General features: G+C 26.1%; 5 protein-coding genes across 5 annotated transcripts; 1 reads left to right on the plus strand and 4 right to left on the minus strand.

The window, feature by feature from the left end:
* Positions 1 to 540: 540 nt before the first annotated feature.
* Positions 541 to 1,426, minus strand: LOC132923298 (uncharacterized). The gene has a single exon (XM_060987193.1). The coding sequence runs from the start codon at positions 1,424 to 1,426 to the stop codon at positions 683 to 685; it is 744 nt and encodes a 247-aa protein (XP_060843176.1). The 3' UTR covers positions 541 to 682.
* Positions 1,427 to 1,462: 36 nt separating this feature from the next.
* LOC132923297 (uncharacterized) lies at positions 1,463 to 2,209 on the minus strand. The gene has a single exon (XM_060987191.1). The coding sequence runs from the start codon at positions 2,207 to 2,209 to the stop codon at positions 1,463 to 1,465; it is 747 nt and encodes a 248-aa protein (XP_060843174.1).
* A 349-nt stretch (positions 2,210 to 2,558) lies between these two features.
* Positions 2,559 to 3,191, minus strand: LOC132923299 (uncharacterized). Its single transcript, XM_060987194.1, has one exon. The coding sequence runs from the start codon at positions 3,189 to 3,191 to the stop codon at positions 2,559 to 2,561; it is 633 nt and encodes a 210-aa protein (XP_060843177.1).
* Positions 3,192 to 5,265: 2,074 nt separating this feature from the next.
* On the minus strand, positions 5,266 to 9,545 carry LOC132922529 (uncharacterized). Its single transcript, XM_060986097.1, has one exon. The coding sequence runs from the start codon at positions 9,536 to 9,538 to the stop codon at positions 6,005 to 6,007; it is 3,534 nt and encodes a 1,177-aa protein (XP_060842080.1). The 5' UTR covers positions 9,539 to 9,545; the 3' UTR covers positions 5,266 to 6,004.
* A 2,605-nt stretch (positions 9,546 to 12,150) lies between these two features.
* On the plus strand, positions 12,151 to 13,985 carry LOC132922530 (uncharacterized). Its single transcript, XM_060986098.1, has 4 exons — positions 12,151 to 13,072; positions 13,277 to 13,375; positions 13,439 to 13,635; positions 13,772 to 13,985. Exons 1-4 carry the CDS (start codon positions 13,019 to 13,021, stop codon positions 13,914 to 13,916), a joined length of 495 nt encoding a protein of 164 aa, XP_060842081.1. The 5' UTR covers positions 12,151 to 13,018; the 3' UTR covers positions 13,917 to 13,985.
* The last annotated feature ends 8,682 nt before the right edge of the window (positions 13,986 to 22,667 follow it).

The raw sequence follows: 22,667 nt of genomic DNA on the forward strand, positions 1-22,667 counted from the left end.
ACATTTAAATCACTATGACTTCGAGTTAATATTAGTTCTAATCTAGAATTAACTAATATTTTTTTAAAGTCTTCAAATATACCTAACCAATATTTCAGCGGAATGCAGGCACTAAATTCACCATTAACATTTACAGGGTTTGTATTATTTTTAAAAATCCAACCCGCATTTTCATAACAATTAAAGTTATCTGGCGTACCTGATAGATAACCTTTCAATGAGCTTGTAATACCAAGTGCACGTGTGCTATCTACTTCTATCCCATTGATTTCAAGTCGTATTTGTTCAAAAAGATAGGAAAAACCATTATTAGAAAGTTTTACTTTTGTAGCATCTGATATTGAACCTTCTATAAATATAAAACTTTCATGCAGATACGGATAAACATCTGTTTGCTGGATTGATATACGTATTTCATCATTATTATTAAATGAAGTTGTATACGGTGTATATGAATGATATTCAATTTTCGTAATTTTAGAATCCGTTTCGAACCGTGAACTTATATCCAAAATATCACTTTCAGGCATTATGATTTAGTTTATAACCAAGAGCCTTTAAAATTTTTTTATTTTTCACCGTTAATTTTTTTACTTTAGTCGGTGTTATCGGTAACACTTTAGTTGTGTGACTAGCTCGATTAACGTGAAGTAATGGGTTTATATTGAATTTTAATCCCATCTTAAGAACCGTAACGTTTAATATGTAACACAACTGTTAATGTCTCACCAAAATTTTCGATTTGATTAAAATCCTGATCAACTAATTGTACAGTTATTGAATCAATATTTATTTTATTTAATTTATAATATATTAAATTTGGCGGTGATTGAACAACTTTTGTCCCAGTCTTTTCACTCGGAAAAAACTCGTAAATCGTATGACTTTGAAGGTGATTGTTGAATGATCCTTGAGCTATATTACACATCACTTTTATAGAATTAATTGTGTTTAAATTTACAGCTTTTTCCGATCGATGAGTTACATACTCCGGAGGATAGTCTCGTTTTTCAAATCCTAATATGGGTGCTATCCCATTAATCATATTAAACATAATTATACCATTACATTGTATGTATGATCTAAAATCATTATGGTCAACTGAAATATCGAATGTTATTTTTGTACCATTTTCTTCATTGTAAGAATTTATTTGCTTCTTAATTTGACGGTTAATATCTACAATTTCGTAACATCCCGTTTTTAATGCAATATAACATATATTTTCATTATTATTATTATTATACTCGTCTATTACTTGTATTGCAAATTTGTTATTAGAAGAATTTATGTTTGGAAACGAATTGAACGTTTGTAAACATAACAAAGCTATTTCAGAGTCTTCGTACACGTTTAGAGACGGGAAATAATTTGAAGATAGTGTGGTTTCATTCCCAGTTAAACTTAATGTGATTGATTCATACATATTTATTTCTAGAAAAACTTTAAATTTAAATTAGTTTTAAGATCCATGACGTTTAATATGTAGAACAACTGTTAATGTCTCCTTGAAATTATCAATCGGTTTATTGTTCTGATCAACTAATTGAATAGTTATTGAATCGATATTTATTTTGTTAAGTTTATAATATATAAGGTTTAGTGGTGATTGAGTCACTTTTGTTCCTGTTCTACCGGTCGGAAAAAACTCATAAATTGAATGACTTTGAAGATGATTGTTGAATGAACCTTGTGAAACATTACACAATACTTTTATACAATTAATTGTGTTCAAATTTACAGCTTTTTCTGATCGGTGAAGATCATCGCGTGAAAAATATTTTTTTTTTTCAAACCCTAATACAGAGCCTATACTGTTTGGAATATCAAAATATAGCCTTCCATCACATCTTATATGTGTTCTAAAATCTATATGATCCATAATCATACTGAATGATAAATATGTTCTCTTTAGTTTATTAAAGGTTAATAACTCTTTACCAATTTTATTGTTAATATCATCAATGTCATAATAACCTTCTTCAAATTCATATACAAATTTCGCATTTTCAATAAATCTATTATCTGTGTCTCCGATAACTTCTATTTCCAATCTGTTATTAGTTGAATTTATGTTCGGAAATGAATTAAACGTTTGTAAACATATCAAAGCTATTTCCGAGTCCTCGTTGACGTTTAGAGATGGAAAATAATTTGCAGATAATGTAGTATCATTACCTGTCAAACTTAATGTGATTGATTCATACATTGTAAAAAATCAAGACATAAATGTCCGCAATTAAATGTGTTATAATCTTGATAATTTGAATAGTTATATATAATTTTGTTTCCCTTAAAGTATTTTTGTAATTCAATTGGTGGAGGTAAATCACCGAAGCTATCAAAATAAATAACTTTATCTTTATTTTTATAAAACGCTACCCAATGACTTCCATCACCTGAAGATACGTCTAAGTTTAATATACCACATTCAATCTGATGAGGTTTTTTAGGCAAGTCATCTCGTGAAAAGACGCCACGGAAATGATTGATATTAAACTTTGTAACATATTTTATAATATCTCTAGATGTAAGTGGTCTGTTAGGTAACGTTTTCATCAGTTTTTTTTTCTTGATCCTTTATTTTTTAATCCGTTACCTTTTTTTCTTTTTGAATTTTGGATTGCATTATATACACTAGCACTTCCAGACATTAAACTACCAAGTGCTGATAATCCTGCGAAAATAGGTATTAAGGGAATTGCACCACCTGTCTGACCCGGTGCTAGAATCATTCTTTTACCTCTATAATTTTTCTTAACCTTTTTTTTTTTTATCGCAGCTCGTGTCCCATTTTTTATTTTATTAACACGTCCCCGTTTACCTTTACAGCCCATACCTATTTTTCTTTTAGCTTTCATTGTGTTAGCTACTGCGTACGCTACAATTTTCTCTTTTCTAGGTGTATCTTTTGCTTTAAATCTTTCCCAAGCACGGAGTTCTAACACCTTATCAGCGTTATGTCTATCTTCTAAATTTTTGCTAGTTTCATACACAATATCGTGATCACGACATGCAGTATCCAATGGGTTTATTCCTTTATCGCCACGATCTAACCTCTTTTTTAATTTCGTACCAGGTCCACAATACTGATATTTTGGAACATGGGCTTCAAACGGGAGACTATTTATAAGGAAATTTACGAAACCTTTGCCAGTCTTATCTGATTCCCACTTACGTGTTGAACGCATTATCTATAACTGATTATAATTTGAAAATTCTAGAGTATTTATAAGAAAATGGATTTGATTGTACAGAAAGATAAATTAGATATTTTAAATGTAGATGCTCAAATAATAAAGAAACCATCAAGACACGGACCATTATTACCTGATACTATACGTGCTATTATAGTTGGTCCTAGTGGTTCAGGTAAAACAAATATAATGTATAACCTAATCACGCATGAAAACGGATTAAGATTTGAGAATATCTATTTATACTCTAAAACTTCTAATCAAGAAAAATATGTTTTACTAAAAAAAATAATAGATGATATAAAAGGTGCCAATTTTTTCATTTTTTCAAGTGCTGATAAAGTTATAAAACCAAACTTAACTAAGAAAAATTCTATCATAATTTTTGATGACGTGATTTGTGATCCACAATCTGTAATTAGAGAATTCTTCTCAATGTGTAGACATTCAGGTGCTAGTTCTGTATTTTATTTAGCACAAACATATTCTAAAATACCAAAACAGTTAGTAAGAGATAACTCAAACTTTTTAATAATACTTAAACAAGATGATACGAATTTACGCCATATATTCAATGACCATTCATCAGCAGATATGGATTTCTCTGAATTTCGGAAAATTTCTCATCTATGTTGGAATCATAATGATTATGGATTTATGGTTATCGATAAAACACGTGAAATGAATGAAGGTAGATATAGATGTGGTTTCCATTCTTTCATTAAAATAAAATAATAATATAAATACAGTTGTAATAGTATTAAAATCTGCATAGTATTATCTAAAGTCGGATGAAGCAGTTATATCAAGTTTATTATTTACAATGAATAAAGACAAAGTTTTGTTAGAAAATTTGGTAACATCAAAAAAAAATATCAAACGTAAAATAATGGATATGAAGCGTGGTATTATAGATTCTGATAACTATTTTCGTGATACATTTAAACCTTTACTGGAACCATTGAGTACACTGTCAGAAAAAAACACTTCACATATTTCCGACACTATCAAAAAAGAAGAAACCGTGTACGCTAGTGATGAAGATAGCGATAGTGTACTGAATTCATCGTTTGACAATTTTTTAATTTCAAATCCTAAATCACAACGTTATGATAAATCTTATGGTATGCATTACGATGCGGTTAATAATCAACTTAAAATATCAAATATGCCTGTTACTTTCGAACACGGTAAATTACACTTGCTCGATAATTACTATCCTTGGACTAAAGGACTTTGGTCTTTATTATGTGAAAAAGTACCAAAAAATATGACTATGGAAGACATGGAATCATATTATAATATTTTAAAAATAACTAAAGTCTTTTTAAAAGCAGACGGGAAACCTAAAACTTCAGGATATTTCAAATGGATGAATGTTGTAAAACCTCTTTATGAACGAATGAAAATTGAAGAAAAACAATTAAACGAGGAAATATTAAAAATTAATAACGCAAAAATTAAAACTCCAAATTCCCGATTAAATTTAAAACAATTTGATAACTTTTTATCTAGTTCAAGCGCTAAACGAAGAAACGTTATTGATGATTCAAACATAAAAAATGCTTCATTTGATTTTTCTTCTCCTACGAATAGTTCTAAAATTACAGAACCTCCAACAGGTCAGCTATTTAAATTTAGTTTATCGCCAACGACTAAGAAAGGTTCCGGTTTATATAAAGATGTAATACCTCAAACACAATTAGTGTACTATGATGATCCGAATGAATTAGTTACTAGATTAAATCTTATAACATCATCTCGAATTGCTGGTAATACTGGTGTAAATAATGAAATCATATCTATTTTAGAAGAATTACGTGAAAGGAATATAATAGTATAATGTCTACATTAGAGTGTATAGCCAATGAGCTACATCGACCTGCAAGAAAAATATTTCCTAGACGTAGTGTAATAACACGATTTAAGGATGACCTTTGGCAAGCTGATTTAATGGACATGCAATCTCATTCCAATCAAAATCTTGGTTTTAAATACATTTTAGTTGTTATAGATACATACACAAAATATGTATGGGTAGAATCATTGAAAAATAAAACAGGAAAAGAATGTACAAAAGGTATGTTTAATATATTAAAACAAGCTAATCCAAAATTATTACAAACAGATAATGGTACAGAATTTTATAACAATCAATTTCAAGATTTAATGAAAAAATATAAAATTAAACATTACAGTTCGTATAGCGTTATCAAGTGTTCAATTGGTGAACGTGTTATACGAACACTTAAAAATAATATATATAAACATTTTACTGCAACAGGTACATGGAATTGGTATAATACAATAACAAAAATTATTTATAATTATAATCATACAAAACATAGAACAATTAAGTGTACACCGTATGAAGCTCGAATGAATACAAGTAAAATTAAATCAAATGTACAAATAGATAATAAAACATTTTATAAACCAAAACTTAAAATTAATGATAAAGTGAGAATATCAAAATACAAACATATATTTAGTAAAGGATATACACCGAATTGGACAACGGAAATTTTTACAATAACAAAAGTTTTACATACAAACCCGATAACTTATCAACTAAAGGATGAATCAAATAATATAATTCTAGGAGGTTTTTATGAACAAGAAATTAAATTAACTGATTTCCCGAACACCTTTTTAATTGAACGTATTATAAAAAAAGTTAAAGATAAAATGCTTGTTAAATGGATGGGTTTCGATTCAAGTCATAATTCGTGGATATCGTCAGCAGATATTTTAAAATAAAGATTTTTTTTAATGTATGTAATTTATTTTTTTATTTATTATTATTATTATTTTTTAATTTTGTAATGTCCATACGCTAGTGTCTTAATCCCATCATTCATTATATAACGTTTATCATCGTTAGCACTTAATACAAGTTTATTCATTGTTTTAGAATGGACGATATGTTTATTCGATTGAATAAAATTCATGTTTCTACATGTTTGTTTATCATCAACATTTTTATGGTTTATATATGCATTTAATATTTCTTTATAATGTCTAAATTGCATATGTTTTTCAATTACATATTTTTTTACACCTTTAGCTTTTTTTACCTCAATGTCGTCCACAGTTCTGTAAGCGTATAATTTCGGTCTTAATGAAACAAATTCTTTTAAAATTTTTCCACCCATTTCATCTTTGAAATAACCAGGCTGATTTTTATAAATTTCACTAAAACAATAATGATCGATAGGATAATTTGATGTATCAAAAAACGGTGATAAATCATATCTTATATCATTAAAAAAATTGTGTGTTCGAATAGCATATACCATAGAATCTGTATCCGAGTATAAAGAATTTATTTTGTTACCATATTTTTTTTTCATTACATTATAATGAAAATCATACATAAATGTTTTTGAAACATCTAAAATTGCGAATCCTACATAAATTGCTTTATCAAATTTAATAGTTTCCTTATGTTGATGAATAGCCATAAGATTTTCAGAGTATATAGTTCTATCTTTAAAGTTAGTTTTCATCATTAATTTACTTGCTTTTCTAGTTGATGAAACCAACTTTAAAGAAATTCTAGCACGCACATTTTCCATACATTTACCAAAAACACTATTAATTAATAACTTCCAAAAATTTTTTTCAAAGTTGTTTTTAGCTTTTACTCTCATATTTGTACAGAGTTCAATATATGGGGCCATCCATTTACTTTGTGAAAATCGGATAGCTCGATGAATTTTTTTTAATTTAAGTCCATTAGCAATTGCTTGTTTCAAATTTTTATAGTGTATAATATAATTTTTTTTCGGTGATAACGTAGTAATTAATTTTTTAACTTTTGAATTTGGAGGACATTCGTTTAAAGGTAAAAATGGAAAATCGTTATGTTTTTTATGTAAATATTTAGGGTAATCAATATCGACTTCTAATATATAACCAACTTTTGAATCGTTTGGAATTTTTGTAACATCTATATCCAAGTCATCAACCCATTCAAAATCTTTAAAAGGTAGTTCAGTTAACATCGACTTTCCATATAAATTCACGCAATCGAGATACGTTAACCATGTAATTGGTTTATTCGGATTATAGTTCAAACCTTTAATGTTTGGTATGTTCGCTTTAGCATATCTTTTAGTTGATTGAGTTATTCCACCTCGGATCGAATTTTCGAAATACAAAAGCATGTTAAAGTCTTTTAATCTTTCTAATTTAACCTTAGTATATTTAAGCATACAATCAAAAGCAAATCCTGGAGCAGTCATATAATGAGCAGGATCTAGTTTAAGAGTAGATAAACATAAATCTCTAAAATTTTCAAATACATCCGTTAATATACTTACATCAGTTTTCAAGTAAAGGTCGCTATATTCACCCAAAGTTTTTAAATCGAATACTCTCCATATTTTTTTAGCATGAGAATAATCATCATCATTAATTTCTTCATCTTTTAAAGAGTTATAAAATACAGATTTCGGAGGCAAACGAGTTTCATTTAATTTACTCCAACTATCAATATATTCATAAGGAAAAACCCCTTTTCGTGTGACTAAATCTAATTTTTTATTAGAAAATATTTTTAGAGTTTCTCTAAACCTTGATTTATCTTCAGACAAATTTTCTGCAAGTTCGCTTAATGAGGAGGCCATAAAACGGAATGTGTCAACAAACTTTATACTAAATCTGGGAGCAATTTCTTTGCTAAAGGATATATATTTTTCTGATGAATTCGGAATAACATGGATATCATTATTATCACAACCAAGTTCTCGAATTATAAAATGACTATCGTAGGATAAGTTATGAAAAAAAATTGGAACAAATGATGGATTAGTTATTACAAAATTACATTTAAGACAAAGGCATTGTCTATATTTACCAGTAAAATGACAGTGATCTCTAACCTTTAATAAATTATTTTTTTTAAAAGATAATAAACATTTTTCACAAACCTCCGCTCTCTGAAATTGTTTTTCTTCCGTTTCAGTCAATGTAGTCATTGGTATATTAATTTCATATACATCATTTATCTTTTTTCCAATATCGATCATATTTTCCATAAACTTTTTTGCTGCATCTTTACCTCTATACATTATTATCTTTGTTGGAATTTTAAATTGATGCAATAGCTTTTCTGTTATACTGTCATAGTCAACTTTTACATAAAACGCATAACTCATAATTTCATGTAAATGAGTAATATGGGTTTTAGAAACCTTAGATTTTTTACTACTTTTATTCAACTCTATAGTCTGTTTAGGGTTTAAAATACATTCAAAGTCAGCATAAATAACAAACGGTATTCTATTGGTTTTTTTATAACTTTTAAAATATATGAATTCATCATCTTTTCCTTCTTCAAACATTATTGGTCTTCCTAATTCATTCTTATCACACATTTGCTTATGTTTAATCAATCCTTCTTCACCCCAAAGTTTACTTTTACACGGTTTATTCCCGAAAATTGTAAAACATCTCTTACAAATAATTAACTTAGAACAATTTTTAGTTTTCTGACTTCTAATAAATCTTGAGAAATCTTTAATATAACAATAATGTAATGTTTTATCGTTATTGTATAAAAATAGATCAAAATGATTTTTTCTTTCTATTTTACTTATACATAAAGGAAAAATATTACTTTTATTATTTAAACTATAAATATTAACTGAAACATTGTTTAGACGTTCAAATTTTTTTATTTGTTTTATTGGTGTCGGAAAATCAATACATTTAAAATTTAATCCACTTTTTTTTTCTAGAATATTGAAATACGTTTGGTTAAATCGTGATTTATTCGAACGTTTATCATATTTGCTAAGTATAGAATATTTAAAACAATATTCATCTTTATTTCTAACATTTATAATGGCTTTTTTTTTTTTTATAAATATAGGTAAATCAATATATGAACTTCCTTTCAAAGGGTTTACTAAATTAATTCTTAATTGTAACCCATCTATTGATACAAGTGACCAACCTGAACCTTTTGCAATAAATTCTGATTCCTCAGTTAATATTTTATTAAACATTCTGTTCAATAAAATAGTAAAATCAGATGAACTACATGCTAAAATGTTTGAAGTTTTAAAAGCCATATCCTGAATATCATGGGTTACTGGACGTTCGTAAACAGTGTCAACATGTATATTAAATTTTATCGATGTATTTAAACATGATTTTTTCAACTTAGAAATTAGCTTATCTGAAATATAACTAAAAAATGATTTATAGTCTGTATATTTCTTGCTGTTCTTGATGATGAAAGTTTTTGAACATTTTTTAAATCTCTCGATTTCAATCATTCCGGTTCCCGACGTATTCATACGCTGATATTTTGTAATTACTTTTCTTTTCATAGTAAGGCTATAATAAAAAAAACATTTTTTTTTCTCTTTAAATATATATAAATATTTTATTTTTATTAAATAAAAAAAATCATTGAGTAAAATAAATAATATCTAATGTTTCAAGTAATATAAATTTAATTAATAAAATCAATAGGTTCTGTTAGTGCTTTCATGTCGCGTAATAATACATAAAATTTATTGCATAGGTTATGAGTTGAATTATCTCTTTCAAAACTTGTATACGAATAAAGGGCATAATAATTTTTCACAAGCTGTTGTGTTTCCTTTAATTTTTTTATTCTTTCTTTTAAATTTTTTTCTTTTTCTGTGTCAAATGAGTATGTTTTTGCTAAAAATTTTTCATGTTTTAACATTTTAATGTCTCTTTTAATTAAAGTTAGCGCAGTTTTTCTTTCTCTCTGATCTAGTATTTCTTGTTTTTCGTTGTTATCCATTTCATTTTTTAGTCTTTTGATTTCGTTTTTGATATGATCAAATAATGGATGTGCATAATCCATTTCTAAATCCATTTTTTCTATAAAAAATATTTTTTTGTATTATATATTTTATCCAAAAAAATATGAAAAATTTTTTTTAAATATATTTTACCAAACCAACTATTGACTCGAATAAAACTTAGTTTTTAAAATAGTTTCATATGTTATTCCACACCGTTGTAGCCACCGAATTATCGGATTCGGGTCGGTTATAAATGTTAACGAATCGTCTAAGCGACACACAAAACGAGTGTAATGTGGAACTATAAAAGTCACTGGAGCTTTGCCATCTGTACGCTAGATTCATTGATTCATACAACCGACCACATCTACAGAAGGTCATTTTCTATGAAAATTTTACGAATATATGAACTATTTACAAAAACAATACTTGTCTTATTTCATATCAATAGTTGACGAGTTAAGATTGAAAATTAATGTTAACCAAATGTATTACATGCTATTTATTATAAATGGACAGTATTTTTTGAAAAACATAATTATAATATTTAATATTTATTTTATTGTTGATACAAATAGTACTCATTATTCTGTGATTAACTTAAATTTCCACTTTTCAAAAAAACTTTTTATCTTCATCTTTATAATTATTTATATTAAAACAGTTTCATATCATTAGCAATGTTTATTTTCTATTTAGGTTCAGTGTATACCTAATATTCTTTATTTTTTTGTTAAAGTAAAAAAAATAATTCAGAATGTTGATATATTTATTTTTTTATTTTATAAAAATAACAATTAATAATAGTTTAATCAATAATAACATTAAAATAAAACTAAATTAAATATGGTTAATTGAATAACTAGTGATTTGAAATCGGACGATTATAATTTAATATAGAAACAAATTCGCAATTACCATTTTTTAGATCGTCTAGTTGATCATACAAATTTGATAAATTTTTGCGTATGCGTCTATCGCATTGTAAACCAATATAATTAGTATAATTGTACTCGCTTAAAAATGTTATTTTTTTCATCTCTTAAATTTATTATTTCTACTAGGTTCGGTATTTTTTTTTTTTATATGCCTGACGAATATTTTTATTTATTATTCTAATCTTTTCTTTTTTAATTTCTTCCTCTCTATTTGAAAATTCATCATTTTGCTGTCTTTGATTTAATTTTTCCTCGATTAATGTGTTGACATATTTGATTTGAGATTCCATTGTATTATTCTTTAATTTATAAGTATTTATATTATATATTTTTTTTATTGTTAAGTATAGATTAGGACTATTACTAGTAATAAAAATGGTTAAAAAAAAAATGTTTAATTTATTTCATTAATAGACAATATTTAAATAAAATAGACCGATAGAAAAAATTTTAAAAAAATAAAAAAAACTTGTATTAGATCATTTTTAATATTCTTTTAATGGTTATAATATTATCGATATTTCTTTTATCCTTAATAATAATAATAAAAAAACCAAGTTCATATCACAGTTTAAGAACGAAAATATTGAATTTTATCATATTATTATCGTTTATTTTGTTTTAAATAAAATGTTACCTGACGTATAATATAGGCTACATTACTGTAGCGTTATTATGATAAAAGTTGGTATTATATTCAACTATTTATTTATTTTTTAAAAAAAAAATTTTAGATTCATTATAAATAATTTTATATAATACAATAAAAACTGAAATAATAACAATAAGTACTTACATTTAAATTTCTGTAGATGTTTGAAAAAAAAATGTTGGTGTTCTGCGTATACTTGTGTTCACAATAAAACTGAATGTTTTTAAAAAAATGTTTCCTTATTATATAGTACTCAATTTTCCATCTCTTTAAAAATCTTATAATCAATTGTGTTAATAGAAAGTATACTATTTTTTTTATGATATTCATATTATGTTTACAGAGTCGGAGGTTATATTTTAATACGATATCCGCATTTCTGTAATTAAGAACCTGTTATTATTGCTAAATGCTAAAATATATTAAATAGGTAAAAAAAAAAACTCTGGGTTTAAAGATTATATCATATAACGATAGTGACGAGGTCGTAGTCGTATAATGAACTTTAAATAAAAACATTAACGAACACGTTTCGAAAAATACTGTCAATTCTCAGAACTATGATTAATTTGAGATATTTGCACATTATATACTAAAAAATATGAAATCTGTATATCTGTAAATAAGAATAGTTATTATTGCTAAATGCCAAAATATATTAAATAGATAAAAACATCCTGGGTTTGAAGATTATAGTAATGATGTCGTGGTCGTGTAATGAACTTTATAAAAAAACCGGTTATTATTGTTAAATATATTAAATAGGTAAAAAACTCTAGGTTTAAAGATTATATAGTGACGAGGTCGTAGTCGTATAATGAACTTTAAATAAAAACATTGACCAACACGTTTCGAAAATACTGTCAATTCTCAGAACTATTATTAATTTGAAATATTTGTACATTATATACTAAAAAAAAAAAAATGAAATCTGTATATCTGCAAATAAGAACCTGTTATTATTGTTAAATGTCAAAATATAGTAAATAGGTAAAAAAACCCTGGGTTTAAAGATTATATAGTGGCGAGGTCGTAGTCGTATAATGAACTTTAAATAAAAACAGTCGAACACGTTTCGAAAATACTGGCAATTCTCAGAACTATTATTAATTTGAGTTATTTACATATTATATATTAAACTATGAAATCTGCTTATCTGTAAATAAGAAAAGGTTATTATTGATTAATGTATTAAATAGGTAAAAAAAAAAAGAAATCTGGTTTTGAAGAATGTAATAACGAGGGTGAGGTCGTATAATGAACTCAGACTACTTGTGACCGGGGAGAGAACACATATATAAGGAAGCCTTTTGATATAACTTTTTCAGTCTACTTCAACGAGTCTACAGCGAGTCCATGTTTTTATACAAATAGTTTTCTATTTTTTTATTAAATTAAAATACTTTTCTAAGTACTTCTAAGTACTTCTCATTCTAAATAATGTCGGTCAATTCATTTAGGAGTGATGATGAAGAATCCTTTGCTGTAAGCGATGTAAGTATAAAAAAAAAAAAATATGTCTATATATTTATATAGATATATTATTTTATATTTAAATAGAATCAAATATTAAGCCATAGTTGGTAAAGATAAATATAACGTTACTATTACTTTTTTAAATGTTGAAATTATTAAACATTTAATTAAAACTGTGTATAAACTAAAAAACATTAACTAATCGCTTAAATATTGTTATAGGTGGATATGATAGAAGCGCAAGATAGAAAAACTGGAACAAAACCGGGTGGTCAAAAGAGGGTATGTGAGAAAAAAAATAATGGAAAAAAATCGAAAAAAGTGAGTGATTTTACATAACCCATCAGGTGAACAAAATTATAATTAAATTATTTTTTTTAAAAGAATGTTTCTTATCGAGATAAAATTGGGAAAATGATGAAAGATCACAAAATTGCACTCGAAGTCAGAAATTCAATGAGCATTCGGCAAGACGATGGGATTTTAATTGTAAAGGCACCTGCTGACGAAAAATCGACTGACTATTGGACGTTGTCGCATTATAAAACAAAAAACATTGAGCATGTTGATTCTAAGGACAGGTGATATATAATATTATTTTACTATCGCGCTTCGAATATAACTAAATAACTATAGTATACATTAATACTATAGTTATTTATTTTTAAAGTAAGATATTATTATAAAAAATAATTTTTGTATGAATATTTTTTATAGATGGAAACATGCTGAGTGTTCGATGAAACTTTCAATAACCGATCAGGCAAAGGACCAAGCCATATCGAGTGAACTAAATGAATTGGTTCAAACACTTTTCGACCGATTTATGAAGGATTCAAAGAAAAAAATTACACGTATTTGATATGTAATAAACTATGTTTATAATAGTGGTGGAAATCATTTAATAAATAATAAAACTTTAATTACAATATATTATGTCTATTTTATTTAAATAAAAAAAAAAATAATACATTCATAGGTTAAAATAAAAAAAAAAAAATAATATAAAAATTATTATTAATAGTTAATATATAACTATATAAGCAGTATTAATAAATAATGATATATTTTTTTCGATAGCGAAATATTTTGAAAAAGTCATAATTCATAAATATATATATATTTTTTTTATTACAATATTATTAAATCCTGCAAAATCATGTTTGATAAAGAATTAAAATGAAATTGTAATAGCTCGTACATGAATGAAATATCATCACTTTGTATATTGCTATAGCTGAAATCATAATTTTGAATATATTGGTTTGTAAACTCGTTTCGTTGACAAGACAATGGTAACCCGTTTACGTCAGCCTTGATTAACGCGTAAGCTGTATCGAATGTTTTTTGGTATGATTCCAACTTTTTCTGTTTTTCAACTATATACAAGTCTATACAATGTTGTAATTGTTTTAAACGATGAAGATCAACATGAGATAATGTTATGTAATTATCATTAGAATATAAAACAATAGTTGATTGGTTTACGTTAACAGAGTAGAAAAAGTTGTCTGAAATTCTAACACGTTTACATCGAGTATGTAAATTATTAATAATTGTATTAAAATTGTTTTCACACATTAATGTGCACCACTGTTCTAGATCAAGCGTTACAACTTTTTTAGTTAATTTACATTCTAATAATATAATAATTGAAATCTGTTTATTAACTAGAAGTCCAACCGTCACACTTTTCTTGCTAAAAGGACGGATATCGAACACTGATTTTGATACAACGAGTGATGGATTCATATTATATGTTGATGAGTTCTACCAATGGTGAACACTTTTTGAACAACAATAATTTTCTAAAATATTAAAAAAAAAAAATGTAGTAAAGAGCTATTGTTTTTAAGTATGAATATGATCAGTAGGAAGCTTAGCTTAAACTAGTAATTTTTATTTACTTCTACATATTATATACTAAACCTATGGGGGGGGGGGGGTCTAGACATTTAAAAAAAAAAAAAAAAATGTGAACATGTGGCCAAGTCAGATAACGAGTAAAGGGCTATTATACTTACCTACTTACCTAACCATAGAACCTGAAATTTTATAAACATTAACATATTTAATTTAAACTAGACGCGTTATCCCACTAGGCCACATGTTCACGAGGTATTATATCATGTATTAACACAATTAAATTATTTATTATAATAATAAATATTTATTTACCATAGCATAAAAAAGTTAGAAGTTAGAATCATACAATTTGTCAGAAAACAGTATCATATGACCTAGATTCACAATTACATTCACAAATGTTGTTAATATTACCGTATTTTTTTATCACATTTTCAATAAACTGATTTCCTTTTGATAATAGAACATATATACATTTCGGATTCCATCTTGAGTGTTCGATCCATGGATTATCATCTTTTTCCCAATTATGTAAGATAAGTCCACAGCAAAAACATTCAACGATATCTTTTTTTCCTGAATATATAAAACCGCATTCAGCTAATGAGTATTTATCTTGAGATGAAGTTAGTGGAAATAAATTGAATGTTTTCAATCTTGATGAAAATGTAGTATATTGTGGATGTGCAGGATATACATTGTTTCGTACTAAAGTAACAAGTGAGCAAAAATTGTTGCTAAATTTTCGAAAATTCATTTTTTAAAACTGAAAATATTCACTTACAAAAAAAATGTTTTAACAGAAAATAACAGAACTTGATCAAACGAAGGTTTATTACTAACTGAACTAAAGTGGATTAAATAAACAATTTATAACATTTTTTTAAAAGATACAGTGTAACCAATATGTATGATATACAGGGAAAAAAAAATGGCTTGAGGCGGATAGTCCCGCTTGATTTTTTAAAATCTCCCTGCCTAAAAGTGCTCAGAACATACATTATGGTTTTTGAAAAAACAGTGTTTTTTCGTGTTACAGGGAAAAAAAAATGGCTTGAGGCGGATAGTCCCGCTTGATTTTTTAAAATCTCCCTGCCTAAAAGTGCTCAGAACATACATTATGGTTTTTGAAAAAACAGTGTTTTTTCGTGTTACAGGGAAAAAAAAAATGGCTTGAGGCGGATAGTCCCGCTTGATTTTTTAAAATCTCCCTGCCCAAAAGTGCTCAGAACATACATTATGGTTTTTGAAAAAACAGTGTTTTTTCGTGTTACAGGGAAAAAAAAAATGGCTTGAGGCGGATAGTCCCGCTTGATTTTTTAAAATCTCCCTGCCCAAAAGTGCTCAGAACATACATTATGGTTTTTGAAAAAACAGTGTTTTTCGTGTTACAGGGAAAAAAAAAATGGCTTGAGGCGGATAGTCCCCCTTAAACTTTTAAAATCTCCCTGCCCAAAAGTGCTCAGAACATACATTATGGTTTTTGAAAAAACAGTGTTTTTCGTGTTACAGGGAAAAAAAAAAATGGCTTGAGGGGGAAAGTCCCCCTTAAACTTTTAAAATCTCCCTGCCCAAAAGTGCTCAGAACATACAAATACATACTACTAAGTCTGTTGTTCCGTTATAAGTATAATTCTGACCAAGATGTTTTTATTGTTGGGCAAACTATTAGTAAAATATCATCACAATATCAGATCTTAACAATAAATGAGTTAACTTTGATGTCGAATCAAATTGTAAAGGAATTTAAAGAATAATGGTGGCAGAATCAGACTTGTTCACGTGTACCAACTACTGACTAGCTGACCGTTGATTTTCTTCGAGGTACCCGGAATCATACCAATACTATACCATTGACATCGCTTTGATATTCTAACCATTAGAACTTTCATCTATAACCACTAATGCAGTGGCCCAACTACTACCAACAACCCTGACGCTTAAGTTTCGAATTATCCTTATATCATCTGCATGACTGGCAGGGCTAGACTTTGACGCCATGATCGATACTCTAAAGCAGTTGTATGTATTGTTGCAAGTGCAAATGAGTTCGATACCAAGAAAAACAACAACGTTTACTGTCCATATAACTTGTGCAGACAATATAACAAGAGCTTTTCATTTTTCGTCGAAAAATCTGTAAAACACCGATGTCTGTATCACCAGTCATTAGAGTTGAGCGGTTTTCAAAAACTTCACAAACACAATAATAATATGTTATGAAACTACCGTTCGAGTTTTAGTATTGAAATATTTTTGTTTTATAAATATTAAAGGTTCCGATAATGTACCGTTTTTCATGAATATTAACAATTGAATATATTTTTATTTCATTTTTCAAATTCAATTAATTCGTATAAACGGCGATATATTATAATATTCAAACAATACAAAAAGGAATTACGTTTTAGAAACAACAACACATTGTTCATTAAGCTTTATGCACAATAGATAGATCCATCGACTTAATAATTATTGTTCCCTATAGACAACTTACTGTTTAATAAACTTGTTTAACCATTCGTAATCAATTTGTTTTACAAAACAGTGATTTCAAAGAGAAAAACTTAATAATTTATTAACTTTTTATCAGCTTTAACGTCATTGCCAGATATTATTAAAAACTATATAATTATCGATATAATATTTTTGAGTTAGAGATAGATAGTGAATAATTGTTTAACTGGATTTTCATTAGTTTTTAAATGTATTTATTTTAGAAGATATATTTGTACGTTGACATATTATTATACACCAACAAGCTATTGTAGAAGAATGTGAATACTCTTGGAAATTATAAACATATGTTTTTAAAATAAATGCATGTCTATATATGTATTTAAGATAATTTTATCATTTAATAATACAAAATACATACAATAACCTTGGAAATCTAAAAGAATATGAATAATATAGTAAACTATTATAAAAATTAAAATATATTATTATAACAAAGGAGAAACTTAAAGTTTAATTTTATGGTTTTTAAAATTTCTATACATACATATATTTTTTTATAAATACTATTAAAAAATTATTCTAAATAAAATCAAAACATTATTATACTTCATTACTTCAACCAATTACTTTTTATATATAAAAAACACTTATGTACATAAAATATAACAGCTAAAAACTAATAAGATACACAATTAACAAATTATAATTTTTTAAATAATTCTTAAAATGTATTAATTTTGTATTGGTTTTTTAATAAGGAACTCGATGAGATTAAAATCAATAAAAATTTATAAAAAAGTTGTAATGATTTACTAATAAACACTCATGCGTATAACATTTTGTTATTTTTATATCTGAAAAAAATTGAAGCAAAATGAAATGTTTTTTTATTGTAATATTATGCTAAATAATATGATTTAATTTTTTTATTTAACCTTTACAGATTATTTTATTTCTCTTCATTTTTTTTTTTTTTCATAATAAGAGTATAGTTTATTATATAAACAAACGGAATCTATCATTCAACACTTTTTAAATGTTTGTAATTAAATTAATATGTTTGGAAATTAATAACCAATAACTTGTAAACCATTCATATATATTTTATTATTCATTTGAATACACATTATATTATTTTCTTTATCAATTATTATAATTTACCTTTTAGCAAGAGTCAAAAAGTTTTTCATAACTATATTATTAAGAATAGATCTTAATTAAAAATCTTAAATATATATATATATGCATACATTAATTATATTCAATGAATTATACATTTATGTATTTTTTATTATTGTATTAAATTTTTATTTTTATTTTTATTAGATGTTTAGAATTTGTTCATAGGGACAATAAGCAAATTTGATTGTATTAAATACGATTGCATTACATTAAATATATTCTAATACAATATAGGTATACATTCAGATTCATTTATATTATAAACATAATATTATAACTATAGATGCTCTTAGTGGAATGTAAAAACGAAGGGTTAAATAAGAAACAAATAAATTTGTTTATGGAATACCCTACAAAAAAATATTTCATGATTCACAACCACACAATGTAATGTATATCAACGAATCAAACGAAAAAAAAAACAGTATGCAAGCAAAGAAATTATTACAACGGTTCAAAAGAATACTAAACCATTGTTCTTGGTGGTATAATATTGAAAGAACATAACAAATATTATTCAAGTCGGACTTGCACTAGAAATAAACTTACAACTTTATTTTAGAATCTTATAAGTACCTTCATTGGATCAATAAATAAAATACTTGATTTATACTATTTTACATGAATTAAGATAAAAATATTAAGATTTTATCTTAATTTATTATATACAATCTAACAAAAAATACAATTGAAAATCTGCATTGGCCAAGATATCTTAACAAACGATAAATTAAGTAACTTAGACACTGAGTGTGATCTTAGATAAATATTATACTTACTATGCGTAAGTTTATTTACTAAAATCATCGGGTACCCATTTAATAAATTATGTAACTAAGAAACCCCAGGAAATAAAAACATTAAAAAGATTAAATATTCAACCAGGCAAAGGACACCTAATAAAATTATAAATAAATTAAAATTACTATAATAGATAAATAACGACTTAAATAAATTTGAAAAAAAAATAACGTAAATCAAAATGAAAGTATGAATTAATCAACTATTTTTATGGAAATAAGCGATAATTAAAAATTGTCTGTACAATATACACTTATATGCTCGTTAAATGTTAAGTATTTTTAAACGCGGTAAGAGTATGTCACGGTACGTGGATTAAGATAACAGTTTTTAAAATGTTGAAAAATAAATTTTGTTCATTCAATATACATTAATTAATAAAGCATGACAAATAATAAACAAAATAAACTGTTTCTATATGTATGTTAATCATGTATCGTTGTGCAACCAATGAACCAATGTATAACTTTTATTAGCTTTGTTCGACTTCTAAACAGTAAATAGATTTGATTAATTTGTTATTACTATTCTATTAATTATTTTATAAGTAATATGTCGGTATATTCGTCCACCTTGGCGTAATAACCTATTGTTCCGTACTTGTATTTTTTATCGTGTTAAAATGGACATAATAATAATTGTTAATCATTATCAATATTATCATTGTACTTTAGAGGCGGTGGACGACGAGAAATAATAAATCCATATCGGCGTTACTACAGTTTCACGAAGAGAAATCAAAATTACGTCAATCCGATGTCGCAAAATATTATGGTAATGTGTATTTTGACACTAGGCTATCATACCATCTAAAGTAGAATAAGAACAATGTATCAAAGACGATCGGAATAATTCGCAAAAATAATGGTAATTATTACAAATTTAATGATGAAATAATATTGTGATGATAAAGGTATACGACGGACTCGTACAAATTCTGTTAATGGTCTGTTTGTCACGTTGAGTTAGATCCACCCCTCTGCCCGTTGGATTTTATTTTGGCGAGATGGCGTGGACACGCTTCGCAGATGGCTGATCGACTAAGAGGTGGTGGGTATAATGGTACAATAACAAGTTTTATAACGAATGTTTGTATCCGAGAAACATAAAGACTTCGATGATAATTATAATATTATTGTACCGAAAATTTCTACAATTTTTACGGATGGTGGAAAAAGTATGTAACAAATAAACAAAATACCTGTAAATTAATAATTGTCATATTAAGTATTAATCCTATACAATGTTAAATAAACATTTTATGTTCCTATCCAATAAATTATTAATATATTAATAATTAATTACTACAGTTTCACTAGTTTCAGTTTGGTTTGATCTTTAAAAATAAATCTCGATGCATGAAAAAAAAAAAACGAACCATTTGGTATAAAGATAAGTGACGCCATTGTTTTGTTTTTAGATTTTACGCTATACGTTCAACAGACCAAAGGGGAATTGAAATCTGCGTCTAACCTAAGACTGTATATCGCCGGGGGTGCTTTTAGGGTAATTGGAACCCTGACGGGGGTTCCCGCTGTGAAAAAGACAAAACTCCTTTTGGTACTAAAACAAAACAAAATCTTTCATCATTTTCACACAAAAATAATTTTGCTTCATTTCCATTAGCAATGTCTCATTTTAGAGTTATTGTTACTATTTTTTTTTTCTTTAACGAAACCACTAATATGAAAAATATTCACAATAGAAACACAATGTCTGTTCTTTCTAGATATCTTATAATGTAAAATATTATTTAAAAATTATTTTTAAACGATTTTGATGTAACAAACTTTAGATGTTTTTTATGTTTAAATATATATTAAAAATTAAATATTTTTTTAATTATCTTTGTTTTTAATTAAGTTAACAATCATCGTAATACTTGGTTATTATTTGTTTTAATACTATAAGAAAATTTTGAACAAAAAAAATTACGGAATATTGTATCGTAAAGTTTCCGACGCTTTAAAAGTAAAGAATTACTCGATTATACCAGTACCTACGACTCTTAATTTGTTTAAATTTATAAATATCAATTATTCTTAGAACTACGTCTACTGTAACAAATTGTCATATAAATTCGATTCAATAACATTTTGTAAAAATACACAGATTTTTTAGTTGAAATTCGTTCGCTTTTGGATGTTAATAAATCAAAATCTTCTTTACAGTATAACGGTAATAAGAAAAATAAATTTATTCATTTTTTATTGTAAATTAAATTCATCTAAATATTATACTCAATTATAAACTATAGATGATTGGTGTAAATATAAATAATTTTTTAGATAGTTAAATGTCATAATTACATTATATAGTACATTTTAGCTAAAAATTTCAACTGTAATAATATAATTGTTGCTATGTTAGTACCTTACCTTATTATTCAACTTATTTTAAGCTCTATGACATAAATTCTCTAAATACTTCTAGATGATATGTAACTTTATGTGATAGCTTAAATAGTTATTAAAAACTTCAACAAAGTTATTTCCTATTTTTCTATAATAAGTATAGAATAACCATGGAATTTTATCATTTTATTTTAAAAATAAATTAATTCCGAACTTTGTTAACATAATATTGATGATGTGTGTAGTATGTTTGTACAAAATATTATCTACACGTATTTTTTAAATATTGGTAAGTTAATCATCAGTTTTTATTCAAGGACTGTTTTAAAAATATGGCTGACGATGTTTTGAACTTTGAAGCATGTTTGTCCGAAATATATAAATACAACTATGAGTTAGTAGGTATACATTTCATGCTAGGTCCTAATAAATGAGCGAAATTTATTTGAATTTAATGTTACATAACAATAATTTATTTCACTTAATTGAGAAATAATATTTATATGAAATTTCAAGTAAGCTGCGGAGTGGTAGATTTAAACTTTGCATTGAACATTACTTTCACTCATAATATACCCTTACCTTGCCATCATTACGCCTTATTTCAATTTGTATCCTCTTTCTTACTTAGATTAATAATGAATTCTCCATAGGCTCAGTTAGGATTCCCACATGTTGTGTGTCATTCATTTTTGCATTAATAATTAATACACATAAACATTATAAATTAAAGTTGAATGTAGTATGCGCGAGATTGAGAGTCAGCGAGATATTCATTCAAAATAACTTTATACATTCAAACAAAATTTCAAAGACATTAGAGAACTATTATGATTTATCAAAGTACACAGTAAAATAATTTTATTTCAACTATATGTGTTAGGGATCTTCGAAGTGAATAATTTATATTCTTAAGATATGCTGTAAGAATTCCGTTTTAATAAATTAAA

This window comes from Rhopalosiphum padi, chromosome 2 (genome assembly GCF_020882245.1).
Source record: "Rhopalosiphum padi isolate XX-2018 chromosome 2, ASM2088224v1, whole genome shotgun sequence".
Lineage (NCBI taxonomy): Eukaryota > Metazoa > Arthropoda > Insecta > Hemiptera > Aphididae > Rhopalosiphum > Rhopalosiphum padi.